General features: G+C 47.9%; 2 protein-coding genes across 2 annotated transcripts; both read right to left on the bottom strand.

The window, feature by feature from the left end:
- Positions 1 to 2954: 2954 nt before the first annotated feature.
- Positions 2955 to 9953, bottom strand: ACADS (acyl-CoA dehydrogenase short chain). Its single transcript, XM_042441794.1, has 10 exons — positions 9800 to 9953; positions 7849 to 8012; positions 7318 to 7467; positions 7064 to 7175; positions 6594 to 6745; positions 5819 to 5989; positions 5439 to 5576; positions 4576 to 4671; positions 4320 to 4376; positions 2955 to 3533 (listed from the first exon to the last, which is right to left on the bottom strand). Exons 1-10 carry the CDS (start codon positions 9936 to 9938, stop codon positions 3381 to 3383), a joined length of 1332 nt encoding a protein of 443 aa, XP_042297728.1. The 5' UTR covers positions 9939 to 9953; the 3' UTR covers positions 2955 to 3380.
- A 934-nt stretch (positions 9954 to 10887) lies between these two features.
- On the bottom strand, positions 10888 to 19021 carry UNC119B (unc-119 lipid binding chaperone B). The gene is made up of 5 exons (XM_042441795.1): positions 18741 to 19021; positions 18015 to 18128; positions 16492 to 16600; positions 15298 to 15470; positions 10888 to 14678 (listed from the first exon to the last, which is right to left on the bottom strand). The coding sequence occupies exons 1-5, from the start codon at positions 18958 to 18960 to the stop codon at positions 14566 to 14568; spliced, it is 729 nt and encodes a 242-aa protein (XP_042297729.1). The 5' UTR covers positions 18961 to 19021; the 3' UTR covers positions 10888 to 14565.
- Between the last annotated feature and the right edge of the window lie 1034 nt (positions 19022 to 20055).

Here is a 20055-nt window from a genome sequence, read left to right as displayed (position 1 = left end):
GAAATGGCATCCTTTTACATTTTGTGACATTCCTTCTAATATGGTATGGCTCTTTTAGTCCTGTCCTACGAGTAATTTTAAATGTAAGTGGTCCTCTTTTCTCTCCCTTGCTACTTCTCAAACAGTTGGGGAAGAGTAGTTATGGCCTCATGTCACTTTCTTTTGTCCATTTCCATCCCACCCTCCTTCTGTCATGAAGTTCCCAAGTGGCTTGTTAACTCTTCTTTATCACCCTCTATCCAAAAACTGTCCCGCAACTGGAGCATTAAAATGACTACCTTTGTATTCTGGCCTGAAACTCCAAGGTCCTATTTGCTTGGCTAGTTTTAAACTGATTTGGAGAAGAACTTCACAGAGTTCTGTGGAACACTTCCTAACATGGGTCCACTCTGTTGCATTGTATGTTCTTGCCCATTCATTTTGTGAACACAAGCTTTTGAAAAAAGTATTATTTCAGCAGATGACAAGAGGGAGGAGTTTGGTCTGAATAGTGCCAAGCAGGGATGGTTAGACCTGTCAAGTACAATCTTGTTGAGAGTCTCATTTTTTTCCACTGCAAAGCTGTTTCTGCCCCAGTTTGAGCATAGTTGTGTGTGCACACTTCCTAGAAATGTGTACTTTTTTTGTATTTTAAAAATATGGATGTTGGATGCCATACATACTTTGGTTCTGCCAAACGCACTGGATGCCCACAATTGTGTCGGTTTCTGACTGCAAATTGCACCTGGCTCTGGTCTCGGCTCTGGGAGAGGCAGATTGGAGAAATCCTTTATCAGTGTTACATCTCCCTTTAATAGTTTACCAGGGGTTTGGATGCAAGGTTGTCTTTACATATACAAGATTGTAATAAAGACGCATTCGGCTTGGTCATCTGCATGGAGGTGAGAATTCCATGTCCCAGATCGACTCAGCAGGATCTCAGTCAAGAGAGCTAGAATCGATTCTGAATCCTGGGTTATTTCACTTGATCACAAAACAGTTTGGAGCCCCCGTTCGGGACCTGTTTGCAACTTGAACAAAGGTACAGGTGGAATACTACTTGTCAAGCTATCTGGGACAAGGGGTCTTTGAACAGATGCCTCAAAAAACAGGTGACTTGGACCTTGGCTCACTATAAGTCAGTGTCAACTTGAAGGCACCTAACAACACCTTCTCGTCCTCACTTTGCGCACACCTTTTTGGTCTTAATCCCATGCAGGTGCTAATGCTTCCTGGCCAATAGATTATAATGTTGAGCCAAAGAGTATTATTCTGCCTCTGTCCATGATCCTTACAGTACCTCACTTGTGGTGTCTTTGCTTTCTAGAGCTGCTGGAGTCTATTGAGGGGGAATTGGTGGCGAGGCTGGGAGATAGGATTTTTTTTCCTCCAGAAGGAGCTGAGGAGCAGAAGTCATAGCTCTTTGGTTTTGCTTAGAGAAACACACATCCTGGTTTACAACTGTGGGAGGGAGTTGATGGGAGAAGAGAATGCTGAAGCCTCTACTAGATAGTTGTGCCTTCTTGGAGGTTGGTCCCACATTTACAAATGGTTCGCTGCCGTCTCAAAGACTAGAACTTAGTGTTTTTAAAATGGAAGGTTCTTGTAATGATTAATTCTTCTGTTCAGTCAGGTCCGTGTTCACTTTCATGTTAGCAGCTTAGAGACGATATGATTTAACTGCGGCCACCTTATTGGTGTTGTTGTGGCCGGCCGTCCCCCCCAAATTTAAAATCAGTGTTTGGTGTGGGTAGAAAGGAACCACTGAAGTCCACACAGTATAGTAATGGGTTTGTGGCTCTCTTGCCCTCATTCCTTCCCAGCTAGAGCAGGCGAACTCAGGTCTGGAGGCTGGCAAGACAGAGACATACCTAACCATCTGGGGAGAGACTGTCTTTATGATCCGCATTCGAGGCGTTTAAAAGCTGCCTGCAGTTGGGTGATGTTGGATCATGTCAATGCATTTAATGCCCTCTATTTTACTCTGTTTATACCCCACCTTTTCATAGAGTATATTATTTAAAATCACATTGAAAGCCAGCAGCAGTTCCAAGTGGATGACGTAACAGCCAAACCTGGCCTGCTTATTGTACAACAATTAGTGCCGCAGCATCGTGCAAAGTATCTATTAATTTGCTGCCTGTAGTTCTTTTTATTTTAAACAAGCCATGTGGAAATTATATGTAATTAAGGCATTGACTCTCAGTGCCTGATTTCCTCAATCCTTTTAACGTGTTTTGTAGTACTTGATCTCTTGGCACATAGTGCAGTGAAAAAACAAGGGAGAGGCAAAAATATTTGTAGCAAATTCTCACTAGTTTGGGTTGATGTTTAAAATGACAGAGCTCACTACCTACTTAAAACTGCTAGCATTTCCTTGCCCTATGGAAGGGAATCCTTTTGCATTGCAGGTCTTCCAGTTGGAAGCTTTAAGCAGCTGCTGTGAAAGAACTGAAACCGCAGTGTGCCTCTGTGATCGTGATAAAGATTTAATGGAGCGAGGAAGCTTTTTAGTTGGCTTTGGGTTAGTTAATTCTGCTGCTAATAATGGTGTGTATAGGCTGGAATCTCAGTGATGATATATGTGTAACTGCAGGTTACATGTGTGCGCCATACCACCAACCACTTTAATGTAACGTAGCTTTCTAGAGCCTCGACCAGTTGCGGGTCTGAAATTCTAAGTGGATTGTTCATATTCCTCTAAGCTTGTATGGGCAGCAGCTGAAGGTCAGTATTTTAAGAGCACATTAGTAAAGGCACATTAAGAGTTTAAAGAAAGGTTATTGGTGTTTGGATGTAGTAAGTGTCAGTGCAGCCAGAAGGATATTCCTTTGAATGTGTGGGTCTCTGAGATGGCTGCTGTTCATCCATAGAATGCTTCTAAGCAGTCAGAGCACTACTGCACACCAAGGAAGAGTCCAGCGCTTAGACATTAATTAACTACTGATATCATAAAGCAATGACAAGACAACGGGTAGAATCAAACTTCTGGTAGTGTAATTTTTCATTGGACAGGTATAAGGCACTTGTGCAGCTTCACAATCTGAAAGAGGAACAACTGTTATTGACCATGCAACTTTGTCCTAATGTGCAAGACTTCCTTCTCAGTGTTAGACTTCTGTAGCAGACTTGATCATTAACCCAAATTAATGTGTACGCTGGGTTCCTCTGCAGGATTAACTTCTTTCTTGAAAACGCTCAAGATAAACACGGAGGCTGCTATACTCTTTTACAGCCTTCAAAAAAGATTGGCGGAGGGTTGGCCAACTGACATGGTCAACTTCCAGATGGTCTGAACCAGAACAACCTATCTCTCACCTCTATTCAATCAGCAGGTGACGTATTTTTTGCACAAACATGCAGATAGGAGGAGGCACTGAATCTCTCTCCCTGTTCCCAGTTCAGCCTCGATAAGCTTTCAGCAGCTGCCCTGCAATGACCAACCTCTGTATCTCACTGGTTCCTTCATAGATCTCTGTGATCCGAGCATCACGGTAGTGACGTTCTGCTGGCATCTCTGTCACATAGCCCATTCCACCCAGGATCTGGATAGCCTGAAATAAAACAATCTAACAGTCACTGAGGGAATGATGGCTCCTTTCCAGGAAGCTTTGGCTTCAATGCTACAGTCAATGTGCGATGGGAGGACATGTTTAAGCTGCATGATCGAAAAGCAGCCCCTTGCTAGCAGCTGTTACATGGACAGTTAGATTGCCATAGTCATTTAAGTCTGGCGTATATGCAGAGGCTGAAATCCAATACTTTGGCTGGTAGAGCATAATTCATCACCAGCAGAACTAAAGTGGTTGTCCAGGGGTTGGGGAGTACACTTCTTTTGCTCTGGGTGCAGAAGTGCACCCAGGAGAAGAAAAGAAACAGCATGCCCAGACAAGGGTAGTAAATGCTTCTTTTTTCTCAGGTGCACAAGGATAGTTGGATGGCCCCTAGGAACACCCTGGCAGCCAGTCCGTGGCCAGAGCTATGCCTTCTGTACCTAGTACAATGGCATTGCATCAGGAGGGTACAGGACACATCTTTCTGGGGTTATGCCAGCGTATGGTACATATAGGATTCTAGCTAAAAGCTGCCCAACTCTTTAATAGTTAGAAAGAGTGAAGGGATTTGGCTAATGTTTGCTGCCTGTAAACCTATAGCGGTTCCCAAACGTTGGTCCACAACTTGTTTTTGGACTTCAGCTCACAGAAGCTCCAGCCAGCTTGGCCAATAGTCAGGACTTTGAGAGCTGAAGTCCAAAACACCTGGCGGACCAGAGTTCGCTGCTAATCCACTTTCAGTTGCTAAGGAGTTTTTCACTGCATCTACCAGCAAAAGACACTTACCTGATGAGAAATGGAAGTGGCAGCTTCTGAGGCAGACAGCTTGGCCATTGCAGCTTCCTGTGTGAAAAGAAACATGGCAAATGCTTCACAAGTCTGTCCCACCCCACTTCCCTAAAGGCTACTTATGTTTGCTATTAGACACCCCCAGTCCTAGCCCTCACTGGACCACTCAAGACTGAAGGCCCCATAAGAAAATGAGTCTTTGCCTTTTCTATGGTATCTACAAGAAGTTCATAGCTATGAAGATAAGGGTTACCTTTGTGTAGGGCTTTCCATTGTCCTTCAGCATAGATGCTCTCCAGGTCAGCAGACGAGCGCTTTCCAGGGCCAGGGCCATGTCGGCTAGTTTAAACTACAAACACACAACATCCAAATGGCCAAATAGTCCCTTCTGCTGATATTCTATACACAATAATCAAAGCAATAAGAACTTAACAGAAGCACAAACATTAAACCTGTTCTGGGTAACACAGAGCACCTGACGTAGCCCTACTACCCTACAAGAAGATCCTTGGATGCTATTGAGAGCTGAGTGGAAGACAGCCTGCCTAATAGGGGCAATGTATTCTGCAAACAACACTGAAATGAACTGCCACACTTTTTTTGCATTTGTCTTTTGGTTCACATGAAGTGGCTTGGGTCATCCCCAAACAAATGGGACAACTACTACTTTGTTTAAGGGTCTCATGTGTGGACAATGCCATTAATAAATTTACAGAACTCCCTCCACAACAATATCTATTCTGGCTCAGTGCCCTCATGATCCAAGTTTTACTTAGGCACACTGAAAACACTTTTATATAAAGAGAGCCAGTAGGGGGCATCCGAGAAGCATGTGCCTAGAAAGAGTGACAGAATGACACAGGCATTCTCCTGGGTGTCCTTCGGAGGTCCTCAAGGATGACCTCTTCGTCATGTGTCAGGGTGTATAGCCACATAACTAGATTCCCTCTCTAACAACCCCACAATCCAATGGCCACTAAATGGCCTTTGGGTTAATATGAGGATTGATGTGTGCAACCACCCCACAGGTTCCTGAGTCATAAAAATGCCCCCCCCCAAATCCTGGTGTTTCCCTACCCGCTGTAAGGTTTGGTTGAGCAGAGCGTTCCTCTGTACCTGAATGGCCTGCAGCTTTGTGATGGGCGCACCAAAGGCCAGCCTCTTCTCGGCATAATCCACAGCGCAGTCAAGAGCCGCCTGGGCTATTCCTAAAGCCTGAGAGGCAATTCCTATCCTGCCTGAGTCCAGGGTTTGCTGAAAGAGGGAAAAGAAATGGAGAAAAACCCCACAATGAAGTTGCGCAGAACACCAACCATTACAGCAGGAGGAGTAATCAAAAACTTTGCAGTCTCTTTGGTGGGAGAATGACCATAGGAAGGAAGAGATCTAGAACACATGGAGGGAAGGAGTGTGGAAAGACCTAAGTCTGTGTGTCTCTCTCACACACACACTTTTCAGTAGTAGCCACTTTTGATTTGTATATAAGATTCACACACCATGGCAATTTTGAACCCCATTCCTGCTTCTCCCAGGAGGTTGGCTTTGGGAATGCAGCAGTCTTCAAAGATCAGGTTGGCAGTGGATGATGCTCTGATCCCCAGTTTGTCTTCTTTCTTCCCCAGAGACAAGCCAGGAGTTGGCATGGGAACAAGAAAGGCACTAATACCCTACAACCAAACAAGAAATGCCATGATGTCCACACAGGAAGCAAGGGGTTCCTCTTCTCAAGGTGCCCTTTAGTTCTGCAGCCTGCCTGGGACTTCAAAATGGGCTGTTCTGGCAGTCCACTTGTTGGGCAGGCTTGTCCTTAAGGAGCAGAGGGAGCCCAAAGAGCCAAAGGCTTATAATGGCCCTTAGAGGTCATCTAGTTCAATCTTGGGTTAAGTCCCAGTACTAGGGAAAGGCCTGTTGTAAATCAAACAAACCACTTGGTCAAAACAGGGTTTGAATGTCTCCAGCAAAGGAAGCTAATTATCTGATGAGGCAGGCTGCTCCGCTACTCAACAGCTCTTACCATTGAGACATTGCTCAATCTGGAGTTAGGGAAGCTGGGAGTTGCAGTCCATCATGATTCCCATCCCTGCTGTAGGCTAAACATACCCACTTCTCTCAAGCATTCCCTGTAAGACTTGCTCCCCAGCTCCCTCATTGCCCTGGCAAGAGTCCCCAAGAGACAACACCACTGATGTAGCCTGACCACGAATGAGGGTAGACCTACTACATGGGCATTAAGCCATTATCTACCTGGGATGTGTGATACCTCCCACATACCTTGTGTTTCAGAGACTTGTCTGTAGTAGCAAACACTACCGTTGCAGAAGCTTCCCATGCATTGGTGATCCAGGCTTTGGTACCATTCAAGACCCATTTGTCACCGACAAGCCGTGCCACCGTCGAAGCAGCTCCGGCATCACTGCCATTGCCTTGGCAAGACAAAACCAAAAAGCTTCCTGAAGGCAAGAACATCTCCTCTTTTTCTACCCCAGAGAATGAAGCTGAAGCTACCAGGGCCCATGCTGCATTCTTTTCCTATAGCCAAGTCTTTGGGCCTCAGGTGACTATATTCATAAAAGACCTACCTCATGAAAGAGCAAAGCCTGGCCTAAATTCATATATTACACAAGCTTAATGGAATAATGCATTGTGGCAAGGTATGGCAGAGATGCCCAAGTCCCCTAACCTCTCTGAGCTTGCAAGGCAGTGGGATCACACTTTAGGGAAGCACCCACTACCCAAATTACCTGGTTCACTGAGGGCAAAGCACCCTATTTTGTCCCCATTGGTGAAGGGCGTAATCCACTTGTGTTTCTGCTCTTCAGACCCAAACTTCAAAACTGGTCCTAAATAGAGGGACTTAAAAGACAAAATGTCTCTCTGTCAATCTCCAGCATGAGTAGAAGGAACCCAAAAAGAGAGATGCGCCGTCACCAGCACTATTCAAAACAGAGGGGAAAAGCAATGACAGGTCCAAGTGTACTACCCCAAATGGACTTACATTATTGACACTCATGATAACGCCTGTGGATGCACAGCCTCGGCTTATCTCCTCCACAGCAATCGAATATGCCAAATAATCGAGCCCTGCTCCTCCATACTTCTCAGGTACATCCATTGCTAGGAGTCCTAAACTCCCCATTTTCTTGATCTGGAGAGGGAGGAAAAGACGACGTTAGGAAACGGATCCATGAAAGAGGCTTGTGCTGGTAGAAACGGCTTCCCAGTGAACAACCAAATGAAAGCAATTCTACAGAAACTGGTTACTTTTCATTGCCATTTGGCAAGAGCTGCAGTTTTCTCCCTTCATAGGATCGAAGGCTGAGAGCCTGCATTCGAGGCTACGATGCCTAACTTCACAATGACAGAGCTACATCGCTGACATGGTACACAACCATGCTATCAAACGGCAACAGTGCACAATGGGGCAGTGCACAAAATGTCCCATTGCACAATGTTTCCTGATGTGCCAATTGCTGGACTATGATGGGGCCAGTCAAGAGCAGGGGCATGGGCAAAGAGTCGCATATACCTGTTCTGCCGGAAAGCGGTGCTCCTTATCCACCTGCGCGGCAATGGGGGCCAGCTCCTTGTCAGCAAAGTCCCGGCATGTCTGGCGAAGCATCTGGTGTGTCTCCGGCAAGTCGACTGTCTGATACACCATGTGCAACTGACGCGTGCATTTCAAAGTCCAAGCTGCAAATGGAAAAGTGTGAAATGGTGAAGGCAAAAAATGTTTTGATCTGGCTTGTGGCATGGGACAAAAACAAAACCCCTCTGCCCAGGTATAATGGGTGTTTCCAAGGACCTGGTTCCTGAATCAGCTGACTGAATGGGCCTAGGCTACAACTCTTTCTGAAAGAGTGGGATGAACGTTCAAATCCTGGGCACGCGGCAAGATCCACTCCAAAGCTTGGAATGGCCAGTACCTCCAATGATGGCTGAAATGCCCACTGGCCCCAACGGTTATGGACCATGAGAACACAGGTTTGCGCCTATCTCTGCCTTAAAATGATTCTCACCACTCTAAGCTGCTTTAAGCATCCTACATACCCAGCCCAGCCCAACCTTTGGGTTTAGTTTTATAGCGCCGACTGAAGATGGCAGGCTATAGCTTTGGTTTATAGCAGGGGCATATGTTTAATCCTCTGTAAGGTTCTGTAGAGCAAAGGCAATGGTTGAGCCCTCCGGCTTGTAAAAAACCCAGATAAGGGCTCATCTCTTTGCTTTTAAGAGGCAGGAAGGAGGGAAACACCCAGTGGCTCCAAGCCAACTCAGCAGAAAGGTGAAGGGAAGTCTATTCCCAGCTAGGGCTGCCCAAACCCAACCACCATGGCCTGGTCTCCAGCCTCGCCAACCTCACGCCCCCCAGTGCCAGCTGGTCAGCCCCTGCTCAGAGTCCAAGATGAGCATTTGGGGCTACATCTCTCCAAATTCAGGACAAGTGGCCGCTACCAGGTGTCCCTCCATATTTGCTAGGGTCAGGGGCACAAGACCCCTGTGAATATGGGGGAAATGCAAATAACAAAAATGCCTCTCTAGGAATCTCTAGGTCCTCCATACTGCAACTCTGTGGTCAACATCTCTGACCATAGAGCTGACACTGGAGGAGCTACAAAGGCCTAGCAGAGTCCTCTCTCTAGGTCTTTCAGTGCCACCTTTAGTTAAAGTTGACCACCGAGTTGCACTGGAGGACCTAGAGATTCCTAGAGATGACATAGTCACCAAATCTGTGAATAATCACATCCGCAAAGATCAAAGCCGCAAATATCGAGGGATGAGTGTGTATATATGTGTGAATATATATATATATATATATATATATATATATATGTTGTGAGCTGCCTTTGGTCCCAACTTGGGAGAAAGGTGGGATTCAAGTAAAATAAATCCAAAAACTACCCCTTGCCCACCCCTCTTCCCTGGGCCTGGGACTCCAATAAACTACACTTCCCAGAATTCCAGAGCATGGCGCCCTGGCAGTCAAAGCATTGTCAAACCGGGTTAATTCTGCTGTGTGGATGCAGGAGGGCACAAAACCATTGCAAACGGTCCCCCTCCCCTCCCATGGCTTTCTCAATAATAATAATGACAACGATAGGAGCCCCGCCTTGAGGCCCTCCCAGAGCTGTTGGGACTGGGTCCCTAAGGGCCCCCTCTTGGCTGGGAGGTCTCTCCAGTCTGTCCAGGGCTTGGGAAAGCTAGTGCTCCGAACTACAGCTCCCAAGGGAGCAACATGGTCCCTAAAGCCCCCCAGTTCAGGGACTGGCTCCCCCCTCCCGCCTCATTTTGCCGCCGTCGTCGAGAGGCAAACACACACACTTCCCTCCCAACCTTCTTCCCCCCCCCGCCTTTCCCTCTTGGTACGCTCCAGACAGCCAGCAGGACCCTTCCTTCCGCGAGAGGCGCCTGGGCCGTACCAAGTCGGGAGGCCCAGAGGGGGGACATCACCCCGTTTGCCGCCCGCCATTTTGGACCCTTACCGCTGGCAGCCGCGACGCCGCGCCTCGCTGCTATTGCTGCTGCCGCCATGCCTGGGCCAAGGACGAAGGGCCCCAGCCGCCAGCTGCCGCCGGGCCCCTCGCGCCCCGCCCCCTCATGACTATTCAGCAGCTGGCTCATAGCCCCGCCCCCACAGGCCGGGAAGACCAAGGCAAACTCCGCCCCCTTTCGCTGCCTCTGGCTCCAAGCGAGGGAACCCTGGGAAATGGCAGCCGCTCAGTCTTCTCTGGCCTAGAGCTCGGCCCTCCTTTTATCCGCGGGTCCAAGCATCCGCGGCTCGAAGGTTTGTTTTTTTAAGTTGATCTTGCCACTTTCTAGAAGGGACACCATTTTACTCTACCATCGATTTTGGTACCCACAGAGGGCCCTGGAACCCAACCCCATGGATACCAAAATCTATGGCTGATCTTAGCCGGCTGCTCTTTGGCGATGAAGCCACAGGAGGGCGCCAGAGAGAGAGAGAGAGTGGAAGGGGAGCCTGGAGGGGAGACGCCGCCCTTTCTGCTGCCGCCAGAGGGCGCTCCAGGACAACAAGGAAAGGGGAGGCGCCCTTAGCGAGTGCAGCAGCGACTGAGTTTGGGGCTACAACTCCCATCACCCCCAACCAACCCAGATGCCCATGGCCCTGGAGGAGGGCTCGAGGATTCTGGGAATTCCCAGAAAGGGGCTTGAGGGGGCCAAGGGCGCAGACAGGCTGCAGGGAGACCCCCCCCAACCTCTGCATGGTCTGGGGATGATGGGAAGTGTCCTCCAAGACCCCCCCCCCCACATGCTGTGCCTTGTGAGGATGATGGGAAGTGTCCTCCTAGACCCATTAAAAATACAAATATATTGGACGACTCTATGGTCAACTTCTGGCAGAGTTGCACTGGAGGACCTAGAGATTCCTAGGGAGAACATATGAATCCAAACTGCAAAGGATCAAATGCACAAAAGTGGAGGGCCAACTGTATATGCAAAGCTGTACAATGTAGACCACAATACAGATTTGTGGCCCTCGCCAGCCCTGTTTCACCCCCAGATCCCTCCCCCTTCAGTGTTGCAACACAAATAAAGCACAAAGGGATTGTAAAAGTTTAGGGTGTTTTATTACTAGCGCTTGTGACAAAATAACGTTTTTATACAAATAGGTCAAGTAGTTTATTGCCAATCGAGGAGAGACAACACATCATGATGTGGCATGACAAAGGTTCAACGCTGGTGGGGGAAATCGCACAGAGCTCTTTGACACTTGCCACTCTTTATGGAAAAATACCTTCACAGAAAAATAGAAAATGGCCAAGATCTCTTCTGAAATGTACATGGTTCAAAGGGAACAGACAGCCAAGACCACCACTGAGCCCAAAGCCCATTGGAAAGAAGAAAATGAGCGCAATTCAGAGCCCCAATGCTATTGTCTGAATCGTGTGGGAAGCTCAACACTACTTTTGCTCCCATTGCTGCCCCTAGTTTCTCTTGCTGTCGCCACTGGAACACTCATTCCTTACTGTCATGCCTGGCAAGCCAAAGCCTTGCCTGGATCTCACAGGTATAAAAAAGAGAAGAAGTCCATACAGGTTTTCTCTGCCTTAACAAAACAAGCCAAGAATCATTAATGTAACATGCCCCCATTGCTTAGAGTGGGGCCATTTTAAGACAATACTTCCAAAGGGATGATGGCCACCCATGAAACTGACCCCAAAATATAGTGAGGGCATAACCAAACCTTAAGGCGGACGTAACAGAAGCCGATTCCCTTCCCAGCTGACATTTCGTGCTTTCAAAACCGTTTCTTTGTGCCATCCCTCAAAACGGGGGACCAAAATGAACCTTCCAAGCTCGGGTGCCCAGCACAAAGAGCCCGTCATTGGTTTTGTTTTTAATGTCTCTAGTGAGATGAGAAGGAAACACACGCAAGGAGGACACAACAGATTTAAAGCCAAAGCAGGGAGGCTGACACTTTGGTCTAGATTTCCTCAGCCACAGGCCTAAGGTACCAGAGGCCATCACCAAGTCTTATGCAAAGGAGTGGGTAGGAAGCGTTACCAAAGAGGGAGCACTGCTTGAAAATTGGCTCATTCCTCTGTTATAGGCTTCAACACCTCCTTCTTTGGACGGATGCTATCCTTCCACCAGCTTCCCCTTTGCAAACACTTTGGTTGACATGGACAAAAGAGAGCCCACCTCTCTTCAGCTGGAGATGCTGCCAGCATGACAGGAGGACCAACTTTGTTCAAGAAACACCAGTTTTCAGACCAGCCCTACCAATCCTACAGGTCCTGGAATAAAAAGCAAAGGGCAATCCAGCATCCCCTTATGACACAAGTGTCTCAAAGAGTGTCAAAGTGGCACCCAGGCTCATGTTATCCAAGGCATCAGGAGACTGCCTGCTCCCTTTGAAACGTTTGGTCCAGCAAAGAAGTAACCAGTATGATTTCACAAGCAAGGACCCCCCTCATATTTCCATTTCTGTTTGGAGGGTTTCTTATTGCTAAGAGACAGGTGGCTCAGCAACCATTGTCCTGAAGGACACATGTAGCTCCTGTGTGAACAGAAAACAGTACAGTACCTACCCCTGGCCAAGGCTGCCCCATTGCATCTGGGATTGCTGGAAGCAGGGAGATCATTGCAGGTAGAAGCCTGAGCAACACAGAAGGACACTGAAAAGGCACCTGGTGTTTAACCATGTTCGATTCCTCAGCCTCTTGGGGAATGAGGAACGACAACTTTCTGTGCTCCTTTTATGCAGTCCTGGATGCAAGGATAAAAGGCACCTTTTTGTAGCGACCAGCAAGGAGGCTGCAGCAAAACGGGTATTGTCATCATTCAGATGACTGGATCACAGTGAAGGATGTGGAAGAAGCGCACGAGGCACCCTCACTTCAGACCACATTTGGGGGGGGAGGGACTACACACATGAAACTCTGCCTCTTTCAGTCTCCATTACACCCCCAACATTTTGGGATGCTTAGAATGCCCTGAGAGCCAGTGTGGCATAGTGGTTTGAGCATTGGTCCATTGGTCCAGGGTTCAAATCCCTGCTCAAGCATGAAAACCCACTGGGTGACCCTGGGCAACTCACTCTCTCTCAGAATGGCAAAAAACAAAAACAAACCACGATAGGGTCACCATAAGTAAAAAATGGCATGGAGGTACACAGCAACAACAGAATGCCCAACCTTGACAATTTAAAATAAAACCAAGCTTGGGCTTTCTTTTGGTCACTGCTGCCATCTCCCCCTGCTGCTCAGAGATGTATTTCTTTGGAAAGTGCAGACTACCCCCACCCCCAAGGGCTGGTCTCAAGAGCCTATAACACTTCTCTGGTGCAGTCTGCTTTTTACTGAAGCAGCCTCTGAGACAGATCACCAGATGGCATAGCCAGCAGCTGATCACAAGGGCCTTGATCCTGGTGCATTCCAACAGATAGTTTTCCTCTGGTGTAGGAAACAGAATCTTGCTTGGGAGCAAGGCAAGATTTGGACTGGGAAGGGGGGTGATCACATATGGCAGCTATGAGGGCAAGACGCCCATCTCACCGACTCAAGAAGTCATCCATTTGTCTGCTCACAGAGCCAACAGAACTATGTGGTCCTAACCAACAGGAAATGCTGTATCTCAATAGCAAAAGCTAGCTGGATTCTTGTATTATCTATTTCAACAGAGCCAATGAAACAGGAAAAGCAGAGGAAAAAAGCCCAGAGCTACATGGTTTAAGAGTGCCTTATTTCCTTTCTTTTAACTGAAGGTCAAGTAGAAAGGCTATTTCTCATAGACCAGTTTGACAGTGGCATGAGCTGAAGCGCCAGCCCAAGTAACCCAGGCTGGTAATACCAGTAATACCATTGAGGTTTTATTGTGTTTCCAACATGCACAGAAGAAAACTCCAGTTCTGTGCTTTGGTACTTTCCTCCGGCAACTCCAGGTTCCCAGAAATGCTTACCTACATTTTCCATGCACCCACCTCCCAGGCAAGAGCAAAACTGACACAGAAGTCAAGAGGCAAGATGGAGCAGGCGAAAACACTGGTCACAGCCTCCCTGCAACTATTAGACAGAAACAGCCTTTGACCTTTCAAAGATCTCACACAGAGCCACAGTCCAAGTTAGTGAGATGCACAGAAGGTTAGCCACCGTCAGGGGTGACCAATACAGCTATATCCATGACTTCACAAGCAGTCCAGTCCATCTGCAACCTGGATCCCCTCATTTCAAAGTCCTTCCCGTTTTTAAAAGTTTGTTGTATCATGTCACACTTCCAGCCAGCCAAACAAGCTGAACCAATGATGTTGCCAAAATGACTGACCAGCCCTACTTTGTCCCTCTTGATGGGGGACTGCTATCTACATTTCATTGGCTACTTAAGGCAACAGCTGCATTCCGTGGAACTGTGCTCCCTGATCTCAAGGGAGACGGGAGGAATTAGGGAGTGAGAAGAGCACACAAAAAATACTGGCCAAGATTGTTGACTATAAGAACTGCTACTCCAGTTAGCATTTCACAGATAGCCTGACCTGTTAACTGACCAGGATACCAACGAAAACTAAGCAGAGGCTGAGGAAAGAACAATGTTGGAAAGGACAGACTTGCAAGGATATCTCCTTTACTCTCACATACGTCGTCATATCAGCCCCTTCAACATTACTCCTTGAGCCTTGCGGAATGTTCCAGAAGTGGACTTGGGAGTCGGGAATGGCTTTTCAGCTCTTCTCCTGCACGCTCAGGATAACTAGCAGTAGTGCAGTGTCCAACAGATGCAACTGCAATGGCTACTGGCCCCCATTGTAGGCGTAGTCAGCCTTATTGTGCATGATCAGCTTGTTGTCTACAAAGTAGAAACTGTCTGAGCGGGTCTCGTAGGGGTTGTCAACCATCAGACGGACTGTGTGGAACAGGAGAGAGAAAAGGTGCAGTTAGCCTCAGACATACAACGTGGCCCACCAGTAGAGACCCAAGACCAGCCAACAGCTTGCTCAAGTAGGATGAAAACCAGACCATTCAATTCAGAAATCCCCCTCCCCGAGCTCAGAAAGGCAGCTAGAGAATCCCTCTGGTCCAGCATCCTGTCTCCCACAAGAGCCATCAAAAGTCTTTGTGGTGCTCCATAGCATTCAAGTGCTAACTTTTCTCCCCAGCGGTCCAGGGCTCAGTACTACCAACACCTTTTGGCCATCATCGTATGAAGCGGTGATGGATTTGCATAAGCAAGCTTTGAAAATTACGGTTGGTAGGAACAAAGGTTGTTTCTCCATCGCTGTTTCCTGTTGAGAACCAGGATGTGGTCAGCCCAAATAGGCATCTGGGTCTTTTTGGAATTGTTCCCCCAGCCCAACTTTATATACTGGAAGAGCGTTGTTTTCATTTTTCCTTCCTGGTTATGCTGCGCTCCCACTACCTGGTGACAACTGGCCCAGTTTGTGAAGTTTCTTGGTCCCTCCAGAAGTACTGGACTCCTGTGGCTTGAGATAGCCCCAGAAACCCCTACAAAAGAAAATACTTACTGAGGTCCTCTGATAGCTGGGGAAACTCATAGATGTGCTCACAGGTATTCCTGCTGCTGGGGATACAGAAGCCAAAATCAAAGTCAAAGTTCTTGAGAAGCCGGTCTCGGAAATAATGTCTCTCAATCATGCGGAAGTTTGATACAGGCTTGTCTCCCACAGTGAACTCCACGCTGCAGAGAAAGGGAAGGTAGGAAAAGAACACCCATCCTATTTTAGTCAGTCAGTCAGTCAGTCAAGATAGCCTCTTAAGCTTGTGCTGATGTGTGGGACCAGCAATTACTAGTTTCCATTATGTTGGGGACTGGCAGCCAATGGCTCAGGGACTGACACTGGTCCAGAGACCACCACTTTCAATAGTATTGCCTCAAGCCACACAAGACAGGAAAGGTGACACGGGGGTTCTGCAAAAACTCAGCCCTGAAAGTGACACCCAAACTAAACAGAGCTGCAAATATCCCACAGGATCACCAACAAGCTGTATATCAATGGTGATTCCAATTCCCAAAAGCTTCAGCTTTAGAATAAATGATCCCAGTTCGTAAGGGCAATGCTTATTTAGGTATCAGAGGGTGAAGAATATTTCCAGTGATACAGGGTAGGATGGGAATAGCTCCCCACTCCTTCTAACCAGGGATGTAGCTAGGATTTTAGGAAGGGGGGGGGGGGTCCAGACTAAGTGCCACCATTATAATGGGGCTTGAGTGCGGCGGTGCAGCAGCACACACCATTCATTTTTCTAATGGAAGGGGGGGGGCCGGGCCCCCCGGACCCCCCCCCCGGCTACGTCCCTGTTCTAACTAAGCAGGATAATTTTTTGCAAAATAATTTTATCATTTAGCTGATTTATTTATTTCCCTCCTTTCTCCTGACATGGGACCTAACATGGCTTACAACAAGGCTAAAACAAGATAAAGCTAAAGGCCTGATGGCTGAAAAAATAAAACACAATTAAACCTGCTATCAAATTAAAGTGCTATTAATTTTACAAGAACAATTTATCTATCTTTTTTTTAAAGCACAGACTACCCTGAGGTCCAGGTGCAATTTAGACTTTCTATTTCTCTAACACGTTCTTTTCAAACTGCTCAGCCTACTAGTCACCAGCTGTGAATCATCTGACTATGGGGGGGGGGGGCTGGCATTGCCAGCTGCAGCCTTTCCTCCTCCCTATGCCATGAGCAACATACTCACGTTGCACCAACAGTCCGGAGGCGCAGAAAAGCAGGAGTGAACTGATAGCGAACAAAACGCCCGGCACTGGTGTCTATCTCTCCAACATCATTGTCATCCTCCTCTGGCTCTGCAAGAATTGATCATTAAAGAGGTTAAGTAGTAGAATATACACACATCTTTCTGATCAAGGGAAGTAACAGTGCCACTCTATTCTGCTTTGGTCAGGCCCCACCTGGAATATTGTATTCAGTTCTGGGTACCACAATTCAAAAAGGATGTGGAGAAACTGGAGCCATGTGTCCAAAGGAGGGCGACCAAAATGGTGAAGGGTCTGGAAACCGTGCCCTATGAGGAACGCCTTAGGGAGCTGGGGATATTTAGCCTGGAGAAGAGAAGGTTAAGGGGTGATATGAGAGCCCTGTTTCAATACTTGAAGGGATGTCATATTGAGGAGGGAGCAAGCTTGTTTTCTGCTGCTCCAGAGAATACGATATGGAGCAATGGATGCAAGCTCCAGGAAAAGAGAACCCACTTCAACATTAGGAGGAACTTCCTGACAGTAAGGGCTGTTTGACAGTGGAACAAACTCCCTTGGAGTGTAGTGGTATTGGAGGTCTTTAAGCAGAGGCTGGATAGCCATCTGTCAATGGGGGTGCTTTGATTGAGATTTCCTGCATGGCAGAATGGGTTGGACTGGATGGCCCTTGGGGTCTCTTCCAACTCTGTGATTCTAAGTACAGACTTTCCAACCAGAGTGCTGACAGCTCCAGTCTGCTTTTCAACCCAGCCCCCTCACAGCCTCCTGAGGCGCTACGAAGATAGTGACTGAGCTACAATGCAGCCAGATTTAGATCGGGTGGAGATGCAGGTTATGTAGGCAGGAGCAGCAACGGATAGCGCTATATGACATCCCCCACATAAGAAGAAAAACCTGACATAGTACGAAAAAACATGCCGAAAGGCCAGTTCATATGTGTCTCCTTCCCTGGCCCACTCTCAACAGCACCCAGAAAAGAAGTTGAACTTGCCAGGCAGAACCCACCCAGATTCCTCTGCGCACGCCTCACTGGAGTAGACTGCTTCAATGAGGCCTCTGCAGAAGAAAGTCCTAGTGGAAAAAATCAGCCTTTCCCCATAAAATCTTCCTTGTCTTTGCAAATCTCAAGCTATGCGCTGGTTTATACATGGAGATAGAATCGTTCAGTCTGGTGCTGCACAGCACCTCCGCCTTCCTAGATCTTCCTGATGAACCTACTGTATATTCTCATGTTGAAGTCTAGAAAGTTAGCCCAAACTTGGTCCCCAAAACCTGGGTCAACTTATCCATGGGTCAATGTAAGCACTGGACTTCCCTTCAAAGGCGTTCCTTCTTCATCCATCCAGGCTTTAGGGTCAGAATTGTGTACGTTCTTGGGCACTGTTTTCCTTTGCTCCGTCCTTTACAACCTCTTTCGTGCCCCTTGATAACCACAGGCCATATCCAAATGCCAAGCTCTGGGCCCCAAGAGCTGCCCCTGGATTTATCCAACTATATACAGTACCTAAAGCTGAAGGTTTGGCAATTTCAAAAAGCACTGTCCCCGTTTCTAGGTCCCGGATCTTGAACTTGGTGAAGTCGATGTTGTAGACATTGTCCTCCGGTCGGCAGAGATAACCTAAGAGGCAAAGGGAAGAAGTCAAAGGCTTTCCTGGCCGGCATCCTTGGCTTTTGCTGGGCTTTGGGGTGCTCTTTGGGGGCCAAGGAGAGGCCTAGAGGAGGAGGACAAAGGAGGAAGGCAGCACTAACCCAGGCGGACTAAGGGCCTCCGACACATTCGACGGCTAGAGACACTTGAACTGCCCCGGTCCCATCCGAGGCAGTCCTGGGATTTGTAGTTTTGGGTGAGATCCAGTTTCTCACTAAGCCCCCAGGATTCCACAGGAAGGCGGCTCATGGCGCCTCCTCCTCCGCTCCAAGAGCTAAACTACAGCTCCCAAAAGCCCGTCGTCCCTGGCTGCCAAGGCCTTCCCAGGGCAGCCTTTGGGCCTCCCGATGTCGGGGACTGCAATGCCCCGAAGTCCCCCTCAGGAGGAGGCCCATGGCCCAGGAAGGCTGCCAGCTGAAGTCTCCGCAAAGCCTGAGCACCGCGGCTGCCTCAGAAACAGGCAAGCGCTCCAGAGCAGCGGGGCTTAGAGCATGCACATTGCTCGCCATGGCAGGCTCTCAGGGCCCGCTTCCCAAGCGCCCTTCCCGCCCTCCCGCCGGGGCCGGGGCCGGGGCCACTCACTCTCCGTGACGCGGCTGAGGCCCAGGACGTGCTCCGGCCGCACCGCCTCCAGGGCCAGCAGCTCTGCCTCCGTCCGGGCCAAAGCGGCCGTGGGCCTCAGCGGAGCCCCTCCGGCGACTTGCGAGGAGGCGTCTCCGGAGCCCCGCCGGCCTGGAAGGCGGCTCAGCGCCCCGGCGCCAGAGCCCCCCGCCGGCGCCACGCGGGGCTTCGAGCCGCTCATCCCCGCCGCTGCTGCCGCCGCCAAGATGGCCGCCGCCTCCTCTGGTAGCTATGGGAGCCGGGGACGGGGCCAGGGCCGCGACGTCACGGCCGTGACGCACCGAGCGAGAGGGAGGGGCTACGCAGGTTGCCGGGCAGTGAGGGAAGCTTCCCGAGGCGCATGCGCAATCCCCTTGACTGAGGTTTTGAATGCGGGGCTCGTCGGTCTCCGTAGAGCAACGGCCCCTCAGTCCAGATTTACAGCGTAGATCATTATTTATGTGTGTGTATATATATGTATGGACTGTAGATATGTATGTAAACATTATTGATGTATATTATATATGTGTGTGTGTACCTGGACTGCAGATATTATTTATGTATATCTTATATTATACATATTATATATATACGGACTGTAGTAGATATTTTATATATATATATATATATATATAGAGAGAGAGAGAGAGAGAGAGAGAGAGAGGCCCTCCTTATCCACGGATTTTTTATCCACGGTTTGAAAATGTTCCAAAAAAGTATAAATTTCAAGTGTCAAACCTTGATTTTCCCATTTTATTTAAGGGACACTATTTTGCAATGTCATTATATTTAATGGAACTTAAGCATCCACGGATTTTGCTATCCACGGGGGATCCTGGAACCAAACCCCAGCAGATAAGTAGGGTCCACTGTGTATGCATGTGTGTGTGTGTGTGTGTATATATATATATATATGGACTAGATATTATTTATGTATATATTATGTATATATCATTTAATATATATATGGACTGTAGATATTATTTATGTATTTATGACAGTGTGTGTGTGTGTGTATATATATATATATATATGGACTGTAAATATTATATCTATATCTATCCATATACAGTGGACCCTTGTTATACGCTGGGGTTTGGTTCCAAGATCCCCCGTGTATAACAAAATCCGTGTATGCTCAAGTCCCATTACATATAATGACATAGCAAAATGGTGTCCCTTATAAAAAATGGAACATCAAGGTAAATTTATACTTTTTTGGAACATTTTTAAACCGTGTATGCTTAAATCCGTGTATAAAAAACTTGTGTATAAGAAGGGCCGACTGTATCTCAAA

The sequence above is a fragment of the Sceloporus undulatus genome, chromosome 10, assembly GCF_019175285.1.
Source record: "Sceloporus undulatus isolate JIND9_A2432 ecotype Alabama chromosome 10, SceUnd_v1.1, whole genome shotgun sequence".
NCBI lineage: Eukaryota > Metazoa > Chordata > Lepidosauria > Squamata > Phrynosomatidae > Sceloporus > Sceloporus undulatus.
Note: the sequence above shows the minus strand (reverse complement) of the source record. Positions and strands in the feature narration are given on the sequence as shown.